The 23108-nt window shown below is 43.5% G+C and overlaps 1 protein-coding gene across 1 annotated transcript in view; it reads left to right on the top strand.

Moving 5' to 3' along the window:
* Positions 1–16134, top strand: part of TRIM71 (tripartite motif containing 71) — a 94362-nt gene extending 78228 nt beyond the window's left edge. The window contains exons 3-4 of the mRNA XM_073003452.2: positions 12222–12356; positions 12989–16134. Coding sequence (XP_072859553.2) covers positions 12222–12356; positions 12989–14440 — 1587 coding nt within the window. The 3' untranslated portion in view covers positions 14441–16134. The remainder of the gene's footprint in view (positions 1–12221; positions 12357–12988) is intronic.
* Positions 16135–23108: the final 6974 nt, after the last annotated feature.

Genomic DNA, 23108 nt, shown 5'->3' with positions numbered 1-23108 from the left:
CGGGCTTTACTTCGGCAAGCTCCCGCACCCTACTCTTTGCTTGGAAATTTTGCTCCGGTCGGTCTATGCCTCCTAAGGAAAAGCTATCCCCGAGGAGAGGACCCTTTCGGCTCTGCACCGCCTGTTCCAGAAAGCTTCCTTTTCAGGATGGGCATTCTCTCTGTTTGTTCTGTCTGGGAGAATCGCACTCGGTCTCCCACTGCAGACATTGCAAACAGTTTACAAAAGTCACCCTCAAGGCTCGTCAATAGCACCTGAAATATTCTCTGTGGAAGCAAACATTGTCGGCCTCTCAACCTTCCGACATGGAGGTAGCCCCCTCCACTTCTTCCGTGCGGTCAGAGATCAGAGTGATCCCATCCACATCGGCGGAGCCATCTAAAGACAAACCCTCTAAGGGCAAATCTAAAAAGAAGGCTTCGTCAAAAAAGTTACTTACCTTGGCTTCGGCTGAACCTTCCATCCCGTCGACATCGGAACACCTGAAAAAGAAGAAAGAAGTGGTTAAGTCGGCGTCGAAATCGAAGGAGATTACCCTGGTGGTCCCTCCTATCTCCACTTCGCTCCCTTCACTGATTCTGGAGGACTCCTCTCGTGATCGAGAATCCATGTCGGATCTCGGAGCCTCTCTCCCGCCTAGACAGGAACCGCCTGTCGTTGTTGAGAGGTCTCCAACAGCAAGCCAGATCGGAAAAATTTTTTCTGGCTTGACCGATGCCCCTGATAGCCCCATTTTGACTGGGCGGGCGTCTCGATCACGGTCGTCGACACCGGAGTCTCGAGCCACTAAGTCTCTGCCATCCTCTCCACAGAGACCGGTGCAGCCTACCGAACCTTGCCCTCCTCGACGCCCAGCATCTGATGTGGAGGAGGAGCTCCCTTCGAAGAAAGGCCGGCAACATTGTAAACGCAAGCGCGTTTCCGACGCCAACAGGCGAAAAAAGCACCGTCGTTGGGACTATTCATCCTCTGACTCTGACGACAGCTTAGAACGAAGAAGGTCTCATCGCCATCGACGTCGGAGAGACTACTCCTCCGAGTCTTCGTCAACGTCGAGAGACAGGAGGCGACGGAGGAAGAGGGTGTGCTATTATTCTTCATCTTCGCCCTCTACATCGCCCCTGAGGAAAAGTCGACACCGCAAGTGTTCTGTTGTCGACAAAGGCCAACACTCTTCGTCGACGAATGGACGTCCTGCTGAGCCAACGACGTCGAATGTGATGCCCCCCTCTACGTCTGTGGCACCTACACCACCTCCTGGGAATCCTCCTCCTCATAAATCGGGCAAGCCCAGAGAGATGCCCCGTCAACCCATTGTGCTACAGTCTTCTGGGGATGATGGTGGTCCAGAGTCACATCCTTCCTCGGATCAAGAGGATAACGATGATCCTGAGGCCTCTTTAGAAACTCCGCCCCCCCGGGAGCCTTTGGGGTCGGATGCAGCTGATATCCATCCCTCCTCCCCCTCTGAAGATTTTTCCTCATACCCACAGATGGTTTCTAGGATGGCTGCTGCTTTGAGGTTGGAGGTGGAAAAGTCACTTGCCCGTGAGGATGACCTCATCTTCGGTGATATTCACAAGGAGAGGTCTCGTCCTGTTAGCTTGTCCTATGTTCCTGAGCTTGTGGACCTTATTACAGAATATTGGGAGCACCCGGCGAATTCCACGTCCTTCTCACAGAGGACTGAGAACATGTACCATGTTCATGGGCCCAAGACTGCTTTCCTTCTGAAACATCCTGCTCCTAACTCTCTTGTGGTGGAGTCTAGCGCCACAAGGCTACCCACCAAGGGTCATCCAACCCCTACTAATAAGGAAGGCAAGGATCTAGAGGTGCTCGGCAGACGGCTTTATTCTATGACGACCTTCGCTCTCAGGGCCCTCAGCTATTTGGTTGCCATGGGTGCCTATCAAAAGCAGCTGTGGGCAAGGGTTCTTCCAGCTCTCCAAGTTGCACCGGAAGACATTAGGCAAACATGTCTTAATGCTCATGCGGAAGCACAAACGGTCTCCAAGCATCAACGTTTGGCTTCACGTCATGTTGCAGATGCCGATGCTAGAAACCTTGCCTCTATCATAACACTGAGGCGGCATGCTTGGCTACGATCAGCCAACATAGTGGATGACATTAAGGCTAGAATTAAGAACCTGCCTTTTGATGCCTCGGGCCTCTTTAGTGAAAATACAGATGAAAATTTAGAAAATTTACACAAAAGCAAGAAAACAGCAAAATCCTATGCTATACAACAGCAGCCTAGACCCTCCAAATTTCAGTGGCGGTCTCGGCCTCAGCAGCAGGCATACCAACAAGCCACAACGTCCACATATAGGCCGTTCAGACCTCAATTGACTGCAAGGGCTTCCCAGGCCTCTTCTTCAGCATCCAGCTTTAAGCCCCAGGGTAATAGGCGCCAATCTTTCAAGCCTTCTAGCCGGAACTCTAAACAATATCTTTGACTTTCCTGTGTGCATCCGGACCTCTCATCTACCAACACGCTTGTCTCCTTATCTTCAGCATTGGCTAATGATCACTCAGGACACCTGGGTCTTGAACATTATAAACTCCGGCTACCGCCTGGAGTTTATAGAATTGCCTCCTCTAGGATGGGTCAGGCCTACATCCTTCGATCCCATCCTAGAAGAAGAGATTCTCACCCTCTTACAGAAACAAGCGATCCAGAAGGTACCTCACAGAGACATCCTCAACGGGTTTTACTCCCGGTACTTTACGGTACCCAAAAAAGACGGGGGTCTAAGGCCCATACTGGACTTGAGGGACTTCAAAACCTACCTCAGACCTCATCGATTCAGGATGGTCACTCTGGAAGGGATCTTTCACCTGCTGAAGAAGGGAGATTGGTTTGTAGTGGTGGACCTCAAGGATGCTTATTTTCACATTTCAATTCACAAGACCTACAGAAAGTACTTTCGCCTGATGTTCAGAGACTCTGTATACCAGTTTGTAGCTCTCCCGTTCGGCCTCTCCACAGCTCCACGGACCTTCACCAAGTGTATGGCTCCGGTGGCCGCCTACCTACGCCTGAAAGAGATTCAAATCTACCCGTATATCGACGATTGGCTGATTGTGTCAAAGTCCAAACAACAAGCTTACCAGGACACTCAACAGGTCCTACATACCTTACGGACTTTGGCCCTATCCATCAACTACGAAAAGTCCCATTTACAACCCTCTCAGGTGATGGACTACATAGGTGCTCGTCTGGATGCTATACAAGCACACATATTTCTTCTTCCAGAACGCATTCAAAAGATAAGGAACGCAGTTCGGAAGTTCAGACCGTGGCGGACAGTGCCTGCAAGACTAGCACAACATCTGCTAGGCCTTATGGCTTCTACAACAGCTGCTCTACCCCACACGCGTCTCAAAATGCGCTCCCTTCAGTCGTGGCTGCTGACCCTATTCAACCCTGCAATGGACAGTCAGCACAAGCGCCTCCAAGTCACCCCAGAGCTCACGGCCCAGCTGCAGTGGTGGACCTTTCTCCCACATCTTTTGATAGGGAGACCCTTTCATCCACTGGAACTTACCAGGCAGGTGACCATGGATGCCAGCCCAGTGGGATGGGGAGCTCACTGTCGGGGGTATCAGATACATGCTCTCTGGTCCCCACAGGAAGCATCTCTTCATATCAACCGCTTGGAGATGTTGGCAGTTATAAAGGCGTTCAGGGCCTTTCTTCCCCTTCTCAAGGGCAGAACTGTTCAAGTAGTAACAGACAATACCACTACAATGTTCTACCTAAACAAACAGGGAGGCACGAGATCAAGGTCCCTTCTGTTTCCGGCGGTCCACCTCTGGGAGTGGTGCTACCAGCAACACATCTTCCTGGTAGCCATCCACATTTCGACATCGGACAATCAGGTGGCCGACGAGCTGAGTCGCCGTCCTTTCCAGTCCCACGAATGGCAACTCGACAAGAATGTGTTCACCACTCTTTGCCAAAGATGGGGTCAGGCAGTCGTGGACATGTTTGCGACTGAAGACAACAGGAAGTGTCCACTCTATGCATCTCGCACAGGGAAAGGGAAGGAATCTCTCAGAGATGCCTTTATGGTACCATGGAACGGAGGTCTACTTTATCTTTACCCTCCCCTTCCACTCTTGCAGAAAACCATTGTCAGGATTCTACAGGCAAAAGCAGAAGCGATATTGATTGCTCCTTGGTGGCCACGTCAACCGTGGTTTTCCATGCTTCTTCAACTGGCAATAGACAAGGTGACATTGCCATTGCATCCACATCTACTCACTCAGAGTGACGGGAACGTCCTTCATCCAGACCTCGAGACACTCCACTTGACAGCGTGGAGGATTTCCCCTCACTGACTGAAGACGTTGATAAGGCCAGGAAAGCTGGTACAAAGTTGCTTTATCAATACAAATGGAAGAGTTTTTTGAAATTTACTAAAGAACGTGGTTTGCAGCCCTTACCTGTCTCCCTTTCTACTCTGCTGTTATTCCTGCGCCATCTTTTCAATTTTGGTTTGTCTAGGTCTACTTTGAAAGTTTACACGTCGGCTGTTGTGGCCTTTCAACCTCCGGGTTCAGAGTCATTCAGATGGTTTTCTCATCCAACCCTTAAAGCTTTCTTCAAGGGCTTTCTTCAACATTAGACCACCATTAAAGAAACCAGTGCCACAGTGGTCTTTACAGACTGTCCTACATTCTCTTACCAGACATCCCTTCGAGCCTATGGCATCTTGTGACCTGAAGTTCTTATCCTTTAAGACCTTATTCTTGGTAGCCATTACCTCGGCTAGAAGAGCCAGTGAATTAACTGCCCTCCGTGCGGATTCCCCTTACCTGCAGTTTTTTAAGGACAAGATGGTCCTCCATCCCGATGCTACTTTCCTTCCCAAAGTTGTTTCTGAATTCCATGTTAACCAGCCATTGATTTTGCCTACGTTGTTCCCTGATGCAGTAACGGATGTTGAGTGCATGCTCCATTCTTTGGATGTTCGGAGAGCATTGGCCTATTATGTTGCTAGAACTAAGGATTTCAGGAAGGCCTCGAGACTTTTTCTTTGTTTCTACGGTCCCCATAAGGGGTGTCCTGCCTCCTCGTCCTCTCTCTCTAGGTGGTTGGTTTCCACCATCTCCTTGGCCTATGAACTGCAAAAGAAATCTGTTCCAGACTGCCTCAAAGCCCATTCTACCAGGGCCATTGCCACTTCTACGGCCCTTCTTCGGGGGATTGACATGCAAGAAATTTGTCGATCCGCTACATGGTCCAACGTATCCACCTTTATTACACATTACAAACTGGACCTTCGGGCTAAAGCTGAGGCCAAATTTGGAAGGGCTGTTTTAACTTCACTGCTCCAGTGACGGCCCGCCATCCAGTAAGTGTGCTTGCTAATCACCCACTAGTATGGATTCATAGAGAACCACGTTGAAGAAGGACAGGTTACTTACCTGTAAACATGGTTCTTCAAGTGAATTCTCTATGAATACACACGTCCCGCCCGGCCTCCCCAAATGCCCATCACTGGTAGGTACCTTGGGTTCCAACTTTCTCTATGTGGCGGACATATGGAACTGAGCTGTTGGTGGGCGGAGCATGCGAATCCGAACAGGAGTCCGCTATATGCACTCTTAAAAAGAGAACCAAGAAGCACAAACATACTTCTCCATACCAACCTTACAGCCATGAGGTTCTGCAGCAATACGGCTATCCTTACTTTGATTGATACCACCCGTATCTGTACCATGGCTATGGCTGTCACGATGAATATAGGGGTCTTAACTATCCCCCACCAACTTGGTACCCTTCTGCGGCACCGCTGCCAAAAGTCCCTTCTGAATGCCAAGGGGATACCTCTGCTCCCCAAGTCGAACCACTTTGAAAAAGAAGGACGGTACCGGAGGTCTCTATACCGGCTAAATGACCTAAACATCATAGAGGCCATTCTTCAGCCATGATACAGACCCTTTTTCTGCATCTACGCAGTTGGATGCCGACCCCCCCTTCAAGGATCCATTCAAGGGGCTTTCATTACTCGCCATCAAGGGCTTCTATCTCTTCTAATAAAGATGACTCATCATTGTTGGATGTGTCCGAGGCTCAATACCCCTCCGCTGATACCATGGACAGTCATCCCCTGTCTTCTGCAGACAACTAGACATCTTACACCCAACTCATACCGCGTATGGCAAAGACCCTACAACTTGATGCCCAAATATCATCACAGCAGGAGAAAGACTTAGTGTTCCATGATATGGACAAGGATAAGATGCTCCCACCTAGTTTGAGCCTTATCCCAGCACTTCTTAAGCTGGTTAAAGACTCATGGGATAAGCTACCCTCAACTCTTCAAATTCCACGAAGGGTTGAACATCATTATAAGACGCATGGGTCGAATCGGACTTCAATAGTGGTGGAAGCCACACAATACAAGTTCCCACACTAGGTCTCTCACGACACCGATGAATAGAGAGGGACAAAAGATTGACTCCTTGGGGAGAAGACTTATCTTGCTAGTGGCATTAATGATCAGGATCTCCAACTACCAGGCAGCAATGGGCACCTATCAGAGACATTTATGGGACAAAATCCTCCCCACTCTGCAAGCAGTGACAGAGCCATCAAAGACTGAAATCCTGAACATATGTACAGAGGCTACCACCCTTGCGAAACAGCAAAGGGTAGCTGCGAAACATACCGCTGACACCGCGTCGAAGACCATGTTAACTTCGATAGCAGTCAGAAGGCACGCCTGGCTCAGGGTGGCTAACATCTTCAACAATACCAAGGCTAAGACTGAGGACCTCCCTTTTGATGCCGTTGGGTTGTTCAATGCGAAAACTGATGGAATAATGGAAAACATCCATAAGATGAGGAAAATGGCTAAATCTGATGTTCTGTACCAACCATACAAATACCAGAGGCCTCTTTACAAGAAGCCCTTCTACCACCAGCAATATCAATTCCAGCCCTTTCGTTACAATAAGCAGCAACCTCAGGAAAGGGTCTACCAACCACAACAGACCAACCCCCTGCAGTTCAAACAGCAACAAAACCAGGGCACCAGACAGCCCTTTCGCAAAACACAAAAGAGAGGTAAGCAATATGCCTAACCCCTGTTATAGCCCCACAAGACACTTCCCGTTCCTCCCAGAATGGCGGAGAATTACAACTGATAAATGGGTTTTGGCCATTATCAAAAAGGGTTACCTCATAGAATTTGCAAAAATCCCTCCATATAATTTCATTAAAAGTGCCTCCTTTTCAGTACTTTTATGAGAGGAAATATCATCACTCCTCAAAAAGGGTGCTATAGTCAGAGTCCCACCTTCTGACTCTAACAATGGGTTCTTCTCCCGGTACTTTGCAGTCACTAAGAAGGATGAAAGTATTAGGCCAATCATGGACCTTAGAGACCTCAGCAAATTCATACTGTATAGAAAATTCCATATGTTGATTCCATTCTCCCTCTTCCACCCCAGGGAAACTGGTTCATAACCATTGACCTCAAAGATGCATATTTTCATATATCAATACATCCTACTCACCAAAAGTTTCTCAGATTCCAGTTCAAGACTATCAACTCTCTGCTCTCCCTTTTGGGCTCTCGACAGCCCTCAGGACATTCACCAAATTTATGGCTCACGTGGTAGAGTATCTCCGTATAAAGGGAGTAGTGGTCTTCCCCTATATCGATAACTGCCTCCTGGTTGCTCAATCCTACCACGATGCCGTCAGAGCCACAAAACTCACATTGGACACTTTAGACAAACTGGGCCTAAAGATAAACCGCAGAATTCTCATCTAGAGCCATCTCAGCTCATTAATTACATCAGAGCCGAGCTCAATGCCCTAGAAGCAAAGGCGTTCCTACCATTCCAAAGAAGCATGAAAATTCAAAAGGCAGTGCACTGATTCCGGCCTTACAAGACCGTAACTTCCCATGACGCACAACACCTACTCGGCCTCATGGCATCCACAACATCAGTCGTCCTCCATGCCAGATTGAAGCTGAGGATACTCCAATCCTGGTTCATTTCTCATTTCAGCCCCGTAGTGGACTGCCCAGTAAAGAAATTGCTTATATCACCAGATCTGGCAGACCAACTCACTTGGTGGTCATCCATCCAGAACTTATCAATGGGCAAGTCCTTCGAACCACCTCACCTGTCCATAGAAGTAATCACGGACACAAGCCCCTCGGGATGGGAAGCACACTGCCAAGAACTCCAGGTCCACGGCTTATGGACAAAAAGAGAGAGAAAACTTCACATAAATCAGTTAGAGATGATGGCTATCATGAACGCGCTTCAAGCCTTCCTACTGCACATCAAAAGAAGAGCGGTTCAACTAGTAATGGAGAACACTACGGCCATGCATTATATAAACAGACAAGGAGGGACACATTCTCTGTCTCTCCCCCACCTCACCATAAAATTTTGGGAATGGTGCCGCCATATTTTCTCTTAAGCCATCCATATTTCATCAGAGGACAACTACCTTGCGGACTGCCTCAGCAGGTTTCCCACCCGCATGCACATACGGTCTCTAAATGAGACGGTCTTCCGGGACATCTGCTTCAGATGGGGCCAAACAACGATAGACCTCTTTGCCTCCCAAAGCAATACAAAGTGTCCCAGATACTGTTCGAGGGCAGGCATAGACACCAAGTCACTTGGAGATGCATTCATGACAAATTGGTCAGGAGAATTCTCCTACATTTTCCCTCGGATACCCATGTTACTCAAGATGGTCACCAGTATCATCCAATACCGAGCAGATGCAATACTCATCGTCCCGTGGTGGCCTCAACAGCCATGGTTCACCCACCTGAAAATAATAACAAAAGAGTTGTTTCACCTACCTGCGATACCAACCCTCCTATCCCAGAATGACGGATCCATTCTCCACCGAGATGTCGAATCCCTGCACTTGACCGCGTGGAGGATAACCCTGAGTTCCATACGATCCTAGACTACGCTTGAAAGCCATCCACTTCCCGACTCTATCAAGGCAAATGGCAGTCTTTCATTAAATTTACTCAATCTCGGGGACTCACTCCAGTCCCAACCTCCTTTAGAATGATACTCACCTTCATCCTGCATTTATTTAATCTTGGACTCGCTCATTCTACTATCAAAGTATATATCTCGGCCATTATAGCTCACCAGCCTCCTGGTTCTTGATTGGCTAAACTCTTTTCCCATTTGACACTCAAGAAATTTCTCAAAGGCCTGCAAAACATCAGGCCGCCGTCACAAAGAATTGTACCACAGTGGTCGCTTCAACTTGTCTTAGAAATGCTTACAAAACTGCCATTTGAACCCATGGCCACCTGTAACGAGAAACTGCTCTCTCTTAAAACCACCTTCTTACTAGTAATCAATTCAGCGAAAAGAGCCAGTGAGCTAGCAGCTCTGAGATCAGACCGTTCATATTTACAGATGCATCCTGATAAAGTGACTTTACACCCTGATGTTTCCTTCCTACCTAAGGTGATATCAGATTTCAATCTTAACCAACCTATCATACTACCAACAGTATTTCCATCTCCATCTACACCAATCGAGCACAAGCTTCATACACTAAATGTGAAAAAAGCTCTGGCTTTCTAACTAGATAGGTCAAAGTTCTTTAGACGTTCACAAAGACTATTCATATGCTATCACGGTCCCAACAAATGTGCTCCGGCCTCTTCTCAGATCATATCGAGATGGATAGTGCATACCATCCAGTTAGTATATCAACTTTCATGCAGACTGGTACCAGACCATTTGAAGGCACATTCCACCTGTGCAGTCTCCACATCGACCGCTCTGCACTGTGGCATGCAGATACAAAATATCTGTAGAGCAGCTACCTGGTTGTAGTAGCAAAGCACTACTGCCTTGATGTCAGAGCCAAAAATGATGCTGCATTTGGAAGGGCGATACTGACATCCTTACTGCAGTGACGGCCCTCCATCTAGTGAGTAAGCTTGCTAATCATCCATTTGTGTGCATTCACAGAGGCCACTACGAAGAAAGTTAGGTTACCTACCTGTAACCATGGTTCTTGTAGCGGACCTCTGTCAATTCACACATCCCTCCCTTCCTCCCCTCTGTCCATCATGTTGCCTTTCTCTTAAATACTTACCTTTTGGTAACTGTTGACTAAGGGAACTGAAAGGAAGGTTGAGGAGGCAGAGCTTGTGCCCTGGGGGGACGGGACTAAATTGTTTCTTTTTTCTAAGCTCTAGAATCTTCCGGACGTCCTGCGCAGGCGCAGAGTAAAACCCATTTGTGTGAAGGTCCGCAAGAAGAACCATGGTTACAGGTAGGTAACCTAACTATTCTTGGCCACAACAGATATTTGCGCCTCCATAGAGAGGTCCAGGTCCAGGTCCAGGAGTACACCCAAACTGTAAATCTGATCCTTCAGGTAAATGTAGTAAAAATATATACAGAGAGCTGATGGCAACAGAATCTAGGAAGTAAATCTAATAATGTAATGTAGAATATGCTGTAATACAGATTTGGGCTTGTGTCTTGATGACATTTGAGTGGGTAGTTTATGAGCTAGTGAAATGGAAGACCTGGCTTCTGAAATGCACAGTATCATATTCTTAGAAAATAATGGTAAGAAAGATAATGAAAAAAAGAGAAGGGTATCTAAAGAAACAGCACTATGAACGAATGGTTGTGTATAAAAGATTGTACATTACTAATTTGTGTAAATCAGTCTAGAGTCAGTAATGTTCATAATCTGTGCCTGTGAAGGAGGATGCACCCAATAAATCAAATGCCTTCATACATTTAATACTGATCGCAGTCATCATGCAAACAAAACCTTTCCTTCTGTTGCTGGCAAAATGGTTTAATTATTGGGAATGGCAACTTTTCTTCCTCTGGATATATGATTTAAGATAGCCTTGTAAATGAATTTACAGCAGTTTTTTGCCTGCAAAAAGGAAAAGAAAAGTGACTAGCTTGCAGTGGCTGGTGAAGTAGGGACAGATAATTACGTTTTGGGGATGGCATGAAGGAGCAAGGGGCTTTACTGTGTCAACCTGCCTGGTGCAGGAGAAAGGCTACTTCATCCTTAGCCTATTCACTCACTTGTGTATGATTCATGATAATCTTTGGCAACCAGTGTAGCTCTTAAACAGAAGAATGATTTAATACTAAGGAAACTACATTTACTGTGCATAAGAGAATAGCAAAGCACCAGTCTGTGGTTTGGAAATCTATTCCTTCCTGTCATGGAGAGGAGGTGATTTCCAAACAGCAAACAAGTTGAAAGGCATTTGCTCTCTGAATCCTGACCACAGCTGTCTTTGGTATCCCCGGGCCCATAGTTATTCTGTCTTTGAATGTGGCGTGTCATGTTACAAATGACTTTTGAAAGCCCCCTCGATTTCAAAAGTTGTTTGACATGCTCAATAGTGTGAGCTGCATCTTGAGAAACATGAGCCAAAAGCATTCTTGCTTGGATGGGCCCAACCTCAAATTTCTCTGCGATTGAGCCCATATGTTTAAATTATTTGATATTACTGATGAAAAATTCAGGAACCAAAAGCATAAAATAGTCAAACAGTAACAGACAGACAGGACACAGAAGCTGTTTACACCACACAGGCTGAAATCCTGTTGCTTTGTTATGCTAGCAGAAGGCAAATGGTGTGACATACACTCACTTCCATCAGACAGTTAAAGAGTTCCCAATGGGATTCTTGAGTGCATGCCAAGCCAGCAGGCACACAGAATTTCAGCAGTGACTATTTAATTGCCAGTGGAAGGGACATAATATTACTCTATTTACCTTCCACCTGCATAGCTAAGTGACAGTGTGTTCATTGTGTTTTATGATACTATCTTTACAAACAGTGAAATGTGAGTTAAAACTTAGTCCAGTACACAGAACTTCATAGAGTTTGACAGTGGGCTTCCCACAATGCTCTTGCTGATGGTTCATATCTGAAGGTGCTTACTTTTAGTGGATGTACATGACTTCTGAAATATAGGTGGTTTGGCACCACTGTTTTAGCCAGGCTCTGAATATAACCTTTTGCCTATTTGAAGACTAATTGTTAATTTCTTGGATATGCTGCTTGAAATTTAGACCCATGTTTAAAGTTGGCAACATTGGTTGTTTCATGCTTCAGTTTTAGAAACTTAGGGTTACATGATTAACCCCCCTGTCTGTTGCTGTTCCATTACTTTTTTAAAAACTAAACATGTATTTTCTCTCATTTCAGCTCAGTATTGAGCAGGCCCAAGCTGTAGCAGAGCAAGTTGAAATGAAGGCAAAGATGGTACAATCTGAAGTGAAGGCAGTGACATCTAGACACAAGAAGGCACTGGAAGAAAGGGAGTGTGAGCTGCTATGGAAGGTAAAAAAAAGGAGGGGAGTTTGGGGAATTGGGACAGAAAAATGAAAAGAAAAAGACACAATGGAAGGTTTAAACCAGGGCCATGGGACAAAAGTAGAAACTGTTTAAGTTCCAAAAATTGCCCCCTTGTGATGTTGTCATCAGCCTTCCATAGGTGCATAGTTCATAGCACAGGATTTCAGCCAGTACATTGTGTATTTTTTTAATATCACTTCCATGACATGAAACTTCTACAGTTACATACCCTGCCCCAGATAAAGTATCAAGCATCCTAGATTTAAAAATAATCTCTAGAAATCCACCTGTTTCTTTATCCCCTCTCATGTCTTTGGACACAGGCTTTCGTATGCACTGAAGAAGAACTATTTAAAGTGGATGAATTGAGATTTGTAGATTTTTTATAAAAAAATGTAACAGAAAAATGGAGCACATAAACCTCAAGACAAATATTAACACTGCATCCCCATGCAATAACACATATCTTTCTGCAGGGCCAGATCATCAGTATCTTTTCTGCTTGTAACAATTCCATGGCCATACATATACGTTCATGCCAGCTTATATGTACATGTGCTCGGCTCTGTGATGAATGAAGTCAAGCATTTAAATGTGTGCACTTATTTTCATTTTAGGTGGAGAAAATCCGTCAAGTGAAAGCCAAGTCACTGTACCTACAGGTTGAAAAATTACGTCAGAACCTCAACAAGCTTGACAACACCATCAGTGCAGTCCAGCAGGTGCTGGAGGAGGGCCGGAACATGGACATTCTCTTGGCTCGAGATCGGATGCTCGCTCAGGTGCAGGAACTGAAGAATGTTCGGGGCTTCTTGCAGCCTCAAGAGGATGACAGGGTCATGTTCACTCCTCCTGACCAGGCATTGCATATGGCCATCAAGTCCATGGGGTTTGTCAGTAGCGGGGCCTTCGCTCCTCTGACCAAAGCCACTGGGGAAGGTCTCAAACGTGCACTGCAAGGCAAAGTGGCCTCTTTCACAGTCATTGGCTATGATCACGATGGGGAGCTGCGCCTTTCTGGGGGGGACATGATCTCTGCTGTGGTCATGGGGCCAGATGGAAACCTTTTTGGAGCAGATATTAGTGACCAGCAGAATGGAACCTACCTCGTCAGTTACAGGCCACAGATGGAAGGGGAGCACCTGATATCAGTCATGATGTGCAACCAGCATATAGAAAACAGTCCATTCAAAGTCACAGTCAAGTCAGGGCGTAGCTATGTGGGCATTGGACTCCCAGGGCTCTGCTTTGCCAGTGAAGGGGATAGTGATGGGAAGCTGTGCCGTCCCTGGGGGGTTAGTGTAGATAAGGAAGGCTATATCATTGTGGCCGATCGTAGCAACAACCGAATCCAGGTGTTTAAGCCTTGTGGTGTTTTCCACCACAAGTTTGGCACCTTGGGTTCCAGACCTGGCCAGTTTGATAGGCCTGCTGGCGTTGCCTGTGATTCCTCACGGAGGATTATTGTGGCAGACAAGGACAATCATCGCATCCAGATCTTTACATTTGATGGCCAGTTCATTCTGAAGTTTGGGGAGAAAGGCACAAAGAATGGGCAGTTCAATTACCCATGGGATGTAGCAGTAAACTCTGAAGGAAAAATCCTGGTGTCCGACACAAGGAATCATCGGGTTCAGCTGTTTGGGCCTGACGGAGTGTTTCTGAATAAGTATGGTTTTGAAGGAGCACTCTGGAAGCACTTTGACTCCCCAAGAGGTGTGACATTCAATCACGAGGGCCATCTAGTCGTGACAGATTTCAACAATCATCGTCTCCTGGTTATCCATCCTGACTGTCAGTCAGCCCGCTTTCTTGGTTCTGAAGGCACAAGCAATGGGCAATTTCTGCGCCCACAAGGTGTGGCTGTGGACCAGGAGGGTCGTATCATTGTGGCAGATTCCAGGAACCATCGTGTGCAGATCTTTGAGCCGAATGGTAGTTTTTTATGCAAATTTGGAACTCAGGGAAGTGGCTTTGGTCAGATGGACCGTCCTTCAGGTATTACAGTCACCCCAGATGGCATGATTGTTGTGGTTGACTTTGGAAACAATCGGATCCTTGTCTTCTAATCTGTGTTTATCTGTAATAGGAACAAACTGTCTCAGGGAAAATCATTTTAAGAGAACACACACACACATACACACAGAGAGAGACATATGTATTACAATGTTAGTTCAAACCTACCTCATCTTTAATTTTTTTTTAATAGACGAATGTACTTTCTATTTTTATCTGCAGGGAGTGAACCTGTAGTGTTATTAAGAACTCTTTATCTACCTCATTATCTTTGTGTTCTTACCTCCACAGTATACACAGAGCAGTTTAAAGTTAAACCTCATTTCCCTGGATGGGACATTCATGCTAAAACATGTTTGTGTGCATGTTCTGCTGGTTTATATGGTATATTCTGTAGATTCTGCAAAAAAAAAAGGCACACTCATCTTTAAAAAGAAGAAAAAAAAGTAGGTTTAGATATTTTAAAGGTCTTTTGTTCCGATCATATTGTGGATTTCTTTGTTGTTGTTGTTTGGAGGGGGTAAGAAAGGGGCTTGTGTTTTTTAGATGCTGCTGCAGCAGAGAACTCTTTCCTTGTTCTCCTTTTTTTTAAATACCTCAGTGCATTTGACATACTGTTCAACATAGTGTCTTGTTTCCAGAAGACTTTGGTCTTTTGAAGTGGAATGGGATTCACTGGGGGAGGGGGGAAGAAGCTAGGGGTTCTTCCTATTTTTTTTTGTTTGAGAGCATATTGTGGGGACAGGTTTATACAGTGACTCCACAACACAGAGAGAACTACTTCAGAATGCACAAAATATTTCCGGTTTGTGTTATTTGCCGGCTTTGGATTCTGATCCAGTGATTCACATAGTAATGGAATTCAGCCAGGAGGGACTAGGAGAGCCTGCCCACATTTGAAGGCAGCCCTCTTCACTGTTGCTAGACAAAGCTGTTTTCCAAACTTGGAAGTTACCTCAGATGGCAGCATGGGGAGCTGGTGCGTAAGTGAATGTGTGAGGAAGGCTTAATGAAACACTGCACAAATATAAGCTGTTCCTGATGGAAAAAGGAGACCTTTGGATTGCATATTTGGAGTTAAAGGTGAAAGAGAACTTCCTGTCTGAGCTTGAATTTCCCTTACAGGCTTTGTTTCTGTTCTTTTCTTTAAACAAAACACTTTCTTTACATGGTGCATGTATGTGGTTAAATGTCGTTGCTGGTGTTACAATTCATCATGAAATGCGGAGGATCAAATGCTTCTTCCATTTCATATGTTTTTAATGTTTGTGTAAAAAAAAAAAAACCCAAAATATAGCTCTCCCAAGAGAAGTGCGTAATTTTTCTGCTGTAAATAACAGGAAGCAGAAATTTTGGAAATTCAGGGTGTGTTTCAGAAATCCTAGATGAAAGAAAACAGATTACCATAACTAATCTCTGGAGCTGACTGTTTTCCTCCCTCTTTCAGACTCTCTCTTTCACACACACACCACACCCTTTGGAAGGAACATCTATATGGGATACTCATCTTACTAGTACACCCATGTAGTCTCCTCTGTTGACGCAGAGACTGTGGAAAGATAGCCACCCTAAACCCTACCTCATTTGCTCCAGAGCCAAAGAATGCCATGTGAAATGGGGGTGCAGTTATCTAAAACCAAAACTAGCGAGTTCCTTGAATTCAGTCATCCACATAATTTCTCCCTGAGAAAGTTCTGGATTCTTGTACTTCTCCAAGAAGTTCCATATTTCATTTAAAAAAAATAAATCCTAGGAATGTGATTCCTTCCATTTTGAGTCATTAATCTCTCTAGTTTGCATCCTGCCATTTGATATTCCTTTCCTCTATTGATGTAAGAAGGGTCTCGTTTATCACAAATCGGGATTTGCTTTAAGAACATGTGGTAGATAAATTTTAGCTGTGGTGCTTGGGTCCTCCGTTGATTCCAAATATGTATTTGTGCTGAGTTTTTATGTATCTTTTTTGGGATCCTAGCTGGAGATCTAAATAAGGGGATCTAAAAACATGGCTTGGATATTTTCAGGATGCTTTGTCCTGTTTCTAACCAGAATAAGCTGTGATTAAATGCTTTCCAGTTAAAGTAACAGAAATGGCCTCCAATTAATGTTGAGGAATGCTTCTTTCCTACTTGTCTGCCAGTTTTTGGCCAGAGATGTTTGAGTTATCTCTGTAATAATAAAAATAAACTGCACTTTCCATGCTTGTCTAGAAAGTAAGCTGTGTTCCATCCTTTTAACTGGACTGTAACACAGACAAAACCAAGAACTTGCATCCTGTGCCCTGGCATGTAGGATAGTCCAGAAAGGATGTGGAATTGCTGAGATTCTGAACTATTTTGGCATTTCCAAAGTATTTTAGTTAAAACCATTGTGTTTTTATAAATTACTTGCACCATCGACCATGAATAGCATCTTTGAATAGCACTATTATAATAGGTTTTAAGGCAGGATGGCATAAATTGACCAACACTGCTATCTAACCACACTGCTGCTCTTGGTATCATCAACATGTTGCAGTTTTAGAGGAAGTTTAAAACCATGTGGTTCATCAGTTGCAAGAAGCTTCTCTAGTAAAGGAAATATGGGATGTGGAACTAATAGCCACACTCAAACATTCAAGTGTGTGTTGGGAGAATGGTTTTTTCCTTGTAGATCATCTGATGTCATTTCTCTTAATTCTGATGAGAGTGGTTGGTTTCAGCAGGCTACTTGCTGTGTGCGTGTTGCGCAATCATGCTTGTTGTTGCAGTGCAAGCAGGGCTAGGATTTGTGCATCTCACAATGCCCACTTACTGCTGGAGACAAGAGTGTGTATTCCATCTTGCTCCTCTGATAGAATGTATGAAGACATTTCAGTTAGAGCATTTTATGTGGGACTCAATTTGAGAAATAAAGCTGGTGTTTCCAATAGAGCTACCAAAGATAATTGGTTGAAAAGCTTTAATTATTAAGAGTTTGCGGAATCCCTTGTGTATATTTGTGAGTAAGGCAAGGATTTCCCCCCCCTTTTTTTTCTGTTGATATTATCCCTGTTTTCTGATGTGCTTTTCATAAAATAAGCTAGTATGTGATTGTCATATACAGAATTCTCTTGTGCTGTTCTGTCTCTTCTTGCAATGAAAGGCTACTGGGATTCTGTTTTGAGCTTCATGACTTTTGTATGTATTTGCTGCACAAGCTTGGAGAAGCCAGAAATCTCTTAATTGTGGAGGAGGAGTGTATAGCTTTGGTGTTTTTTCTTCTTGTTCTGTGTATGTTATTAACTTCTGCTGGTAGAATCTATGTATCTGCTGGTTTGGCACAAAGTAACAACACCAACACACAGTTATCTCCATTAGAGTTTCTAGAGTGCATATAAAATAATTCTTTATTCTTGAATGCTGCTGTCTGGCTATACATAGTGACTGACTCCCTGTACAGTTACTGTAGTAGGTAGTGCAAAGCACATGTTATCCCACTTAAAGTATTAGTGTAGCTTCTGACATAAAAGTGTTTATAATGCTATGAAGCTAAGTAGTGTAATAATACAGGAAACATTTAATGCCAACATAAAATGCCCCTTAGGGGCTTGGTTTTTATTGGGTATATAACTGACAGGATTTAAAGTCCATCTGTTTGCATGCTTATTGGGCAATCCGGATACACAGAGATACAGTACACATAAACCAGGACTTCCTAAAAGTGTCTCAGTGCAGGATTTGAAATGAGTAAAAAATGTATGCTTCCTTACTGATCAGTGTAGTCTTTTAAGAAACCATATCTGGACTATGAAAAACTTAGGATAATTGAAACTTTCTACTTTGGGGAAGGTTGTGGTGTACTAAAATGTATAAATCTATGATGTGAACTGTTAAAAAATATTTATGGACTCAAAGTATTGTCCATTCAAATGCTCTCCACCTTCTTGAATCACTTTTGTGAAGCAAAGTGCTTGCTACTTTTTTTAAAAATTATCAATTTTGCTGAATGTCCGGTGAGAAGTCTTGATGCTAAGCAGCAGTATTCCAGGTTGTAAACTCTGCTCCCTCAGTGTAACTCATTTGGGGAGACCTTCAAGGGTATACCTTAGATGTAGGATGCAGTGGGGCCCTATAATGTCCTGTAAATAATACTCTGCCTAAATCTAATTAGATATGGAAACAAGGGAGACACTACCATATGCTATTCCACTGGAATTGGGCAAGATTGGTGCTGTCTGTTTTAGTTAGTTAAGCCAAAATTAATTTATTGAAAAGAGGCCTCTGCTTGGTTTTAGCCATAGCTCTGATTTCTTTTGAAGATCAAGAGATTTCTGTGTTTAGTCCTGGTTTAAATTAAGAAGTGCCAAAGCGTTTTATGTAGTGTTGTGTTTTATTTTAAAACATGAGTATATCCAAATGGTGCCAAAAAGTAATAGGGTAGTTAGAAAAAAATCTTTACACATGTGCATACAGTTTGGGGCTGTGTAAAAAATAAACACTGGTACGTGCGCTAGACAAACGCTATTTCTGGTCCTTAAGTCCTCAGGAAACCAGCAAAAAATGTGCTGTGGTACAGAATCCCTAAAGTATGTGTGAACATTCCTACCTCACTTCAGAAGAAAGTACAGCATCTACCTCAAAATGTGATCAGAAAAAAGTGAGTTTTCAACATAAGAGTGACTGCATAAAACTAAGGTTGCACCTTGGCACTCATTTTAAATATTATATTCAGACTTAGAAGTTTACATATGGGTACTTTGCTGTAGAAATGTTTGGCTTCCTGTACTGAAGCTGTAATTAAGGGAAATTTTTAGAAACCTCAGGCCAATCACATCCCGCCCGTCCCCGCCCCCCTTCAGTATTGTAACACAGCCAGCTATCCTAGTGAATGGGTTATTTGCAGAGGTTTTCAGGACTAGCAGCCTCCTCTACAAGAGGACAATTAGTCTGCTCATATGTATAGGGAACTTGTTTGAAAGTAATTGTATGGAAACTTGATACGCATGGTGTCAAAACTCTTCTTAGCAGCTGAAATTCCATGAAAGGACATAGTAATATTCCTCTGTGTTTAAAACAGACTGTTGCCTACAATGGCAGAGAAGGAGACTTTGGGATTACCAAGAATTGGCTCAGTGAAGCATTTAGAGGCAGCATCAAGTTTTTCGTACCAATTCTTTTGCCCACTCTGTCTCGTATGCAACAAAACTTAGAAGCACACTATAGATTGGCACACTGTGATTTGCTGCCTCTTCCTCAGCTTTGTTTATATGAAAGTTTGAAGAAATGGGTACAAGAATCCACTAGGAATGATGCTATGTTTAACTAGGTAAATGTTACAGTGGAATATGTACCTTTTGTGTCTATTTAAGTGATCTTACGGGTTAACAAGCCGAGATTGGATTGCATTGGGGTTTTCCCCCCATCTTTGTTTAACCAGTAATGGTTCTTCAGGAAGAATTTTTTTAAAAAAAGCTTTGTGTTACCTGCATGGTCATAGACCTCTTCAATGATTGTATCAATTTACAAACTCAGGTTGCCTTTTTGTTCTTGTTTGAAGCTCCTTTGTCAGAGCTTTTGTGACTGAATGTTACATGTATGTAGTAGAATAGATGGTGTTCTTTAAGCCACCAAACCAGTAAATTCCTTTGTAGCATTATAGAATACCTCTCAATCTACGTAGCTTCTTTCCCAGGGAGAGATCTTGTTTTTAGCCCTTCCTCTTTATGAACATTTTAAAAATAGTTGATGTAATGTGTACTCAAGTCATCCAGACTGGTGGTGACTTTTCTTACTGTATGTGATATTTCTTGTATTGTGCCTCACCTGTTGTGCACCTGCTTAGATGTTGGTGAGCATCTAATGTAACTCTCTTTAAAAAATGTTTAGTGCAACTTGGCTGGGTGGTTTAAAAAAAAACAACCCCACACATTTCCAGTATTTTTCTGTGCCTGAACACAAAGTAGTTGGTCTAAGACCAAAAGCAAATACCAACATGGAAACAATTCTGCAGACTAAACTTCTCCATTGATTTAGATCAGAACATGATCTTTGTAAAACAATTTTTTTTCAAACAAGTTTATTTTTTAAAAATTCTATTTGCTTGAAGTATTCAAGATTCTGCTGTATTGTAAAATGTACATCTTGGGCTGGTTATTGAATAGTTTCCTGCTCTCTTGTATACACTTACTAATTTTGGTGTACATTTATTGCAGAAAAGATACATAGCAAAAGGTTTTGCAAAACAAGCTGTCTTGGGTACACTGCTGCCAGCTTTAGCCAAAGCTGTTATTTTTTCTCTCCAGTTGGAGTCCCTTTTAACGTTTGGTCAGCTGGCATTCTGAAGTTGTAGACTGCAGATTAAAGCAGATCAGGTGAGGCACAAGTTTTGTTTAACTGGGCTAAAAATATTAAAACTTGTGTGTTTTTAATGGAGGCTTCTGAATGTATCTTTGTGGTCCATGGAGAAGGCTGAAGGATGTAGCAAGGAGACGATGTATCAGCTACTGGCAGCCTTAAAACAAAGTCATGGTCTCTCTGGACTTTAAAAAGTTTCTATGCAGTTTATTTTATTTTTGTTTAATCAAATAAATGTGAGTTTCACTTCCTCTGGGGTTTGTCTCTTCACTTCAGATGGCTTGTCCTAATTTTGTGGAACACAGTGAACGTTTTTTGAAAATTTTGAAAGTAATAGCTTCGTAACAACCTTGTGTGGGCAGTGACTCAGCTGTGTTCCTCCAAGGAACTCAGTGGTATGTTAATCTCCTTACAGGCTTCTTGTGAAGTCATGCTGAGAAACAGTAATTTACCATATTTTTCCATCTATACTTTTGTCTAAAATCTTTAGATTAAAAATTGAGGGTTGTCTTATACATGGAAGTAAGCTGAGGAGAAAAAAAACAAGTGGAGTGAAAAGCAGGGATCAAAGTGATCCTGCAGGGCTTTGATCCCTGCTTTCCCCTCCACTTACTAAGCCTTAGCAAAAGGAAAGCAGGGATCAAAGTGCTGCAGGATTGCTTTGATCCCTGCTTTCCCCTCTGCTTGCTAAGTCCCATGGGGCTTAGCAAAAGGAGGGAGGATCAAAGCAATCCCGTGGCTGTATAAGGGGCAAAGGGATCAAAATGATTGTGCACTCGTGGAATTGCTTTGATCCCTTCCCCCCCTTTTTTGCTAAACCACACGGGGCTTAGCACAAAGGGAGAAAGCAGGGATCAAAGCCATCCTGCAGCACTTTTATCCTTGTTACCCTACATTTGCTAAGCCCCACTTAAGATTTCTTAATTTGGGGTTAGAAAAGTGGGGGGCATCTTATACATGGAAAAATACGGTACCTGAAGCGGTTGGACTGGATTATTCTTGAGATTCTTTCAACCTCTACAGTTCCAAGATTCTATGAATGTTGTGAGACATAGTCCATCAATATCTAGAGGGCTGCACTTTGCCCAACTCCTGCTTTACAATGCTACTGTAAGGAATACTGGTCGCATAGAGAAAGCATTTGGTGGATTTTATCAACTAGCATAGTGATATCACTAAAAACAGTGATAAATATGTGTAAGTTTACAACAAAACAGAACCTGTGTATTTGTTAATGAAGCAGAAATCTTAAGACCCACCTCTGGACTATTCTTCATGAGCTATGTCCAATAGTTGGAATACTATTTTAAATAAAAATTATGAAGCCTTCAGGTTTTAAAGATGTTATGGAAAGAAAGGTAGCCTCTTGGAACTGGTATGTTGGAAGCAGCCCTTGCTCTAGAAGTGGAAAAGGGAGAAATTGCCTTTTCCTTTTTAACATATTATCCATTTTATGTCGAAACTTAGCACTGCTGGAGCTGGACAAATTTATTGCCCTTTTGAATATAAAAATTTGCCTCTTTACTATGAAGTTGCAGTTGCATAGCAATAAGGTTATTAAATGCTGTCTGAATTGTGGTTTTGCCTTTGTTGAAGACAATGTGTGTTCAGCAAAGAACAGCAATTTCACCTTTCAAACAGGTAGGCTAAAGCTTCAGAAGCACCTAAATTGTAACCAACTAATTCAGCACCTACTTTCTAATTAGAGCGAAGTTTAACATAAACGCTCAGTACACTGCCATTTTATTTAAGGTTACTAATGTTCCTTAACTGATTCTACTACTGTTCCTGAAACAAAACTGATAAGAATCAACTTTGTTGTGGCAGCCATATAACCTGAGGGCCAGACTATATCTCCTCTTTTTCTTAGCAGCTCTGAGAAGGCAAACAGGATCAGAGGAGTAGCAGGAAAGTCCCCCCTTGGGCATTCCTCCAGATGCAGTTTTCCCCATCTTCCAGCTGCAATTAAGGGGCATGTCACCCAACCAGCTAACAACCTTGTGGAGGCATGGTTTCAATCAGGGGCACACAATGGGGGGAAAGGATTAACTGCTCCCTTCTCCTATCAAATTAACCACCATAGCTACTTCAAAAAGACCTCCCACATCCTACAGAATTAAGGTTACAGAGAAAGTACAAAAAGCCAGGGAGGTGGCCTGGAAGTTACTGTTTCCACATCTGACACTTCAGCCTGAACAAATGCAATACCTACAGGTTTGATCTGTATTTTTCTCAGGTGCTTCTATGTATTAGCTCTTCACTTTCACCAGCTTTTAGCAGAGACGTTGTCATATGGCTGTTTCCACTGTGAAGCAAAGTCATTCTATAGTTGTTTACTGATATGGAAATGTGCCCCTACCAAGGTAAAAGCAAATTGTGAAAAGATGGGGGAAAATAAACATAGAAA

This window comes from Pogona vitticeps, chromosome 6 (assembly GCF_051106095.1).
Source record: "Pogona vitticeps strain Pit_001003342236 chromosome 6, PviZW2.1, whole genome shotgun sequence".
NCBI classification, from domain to species: domain Eukaryota; kingdom Metazoa; phylum Chordata; class Lepidosauria; order Squamata; family Agamidae; genus Pogona; species Pogona vitticeps.
Note: the sequence above shows the minus strand (reverse complement) of the source record. Positions and strands in the feature narration are given on the sequence as shown.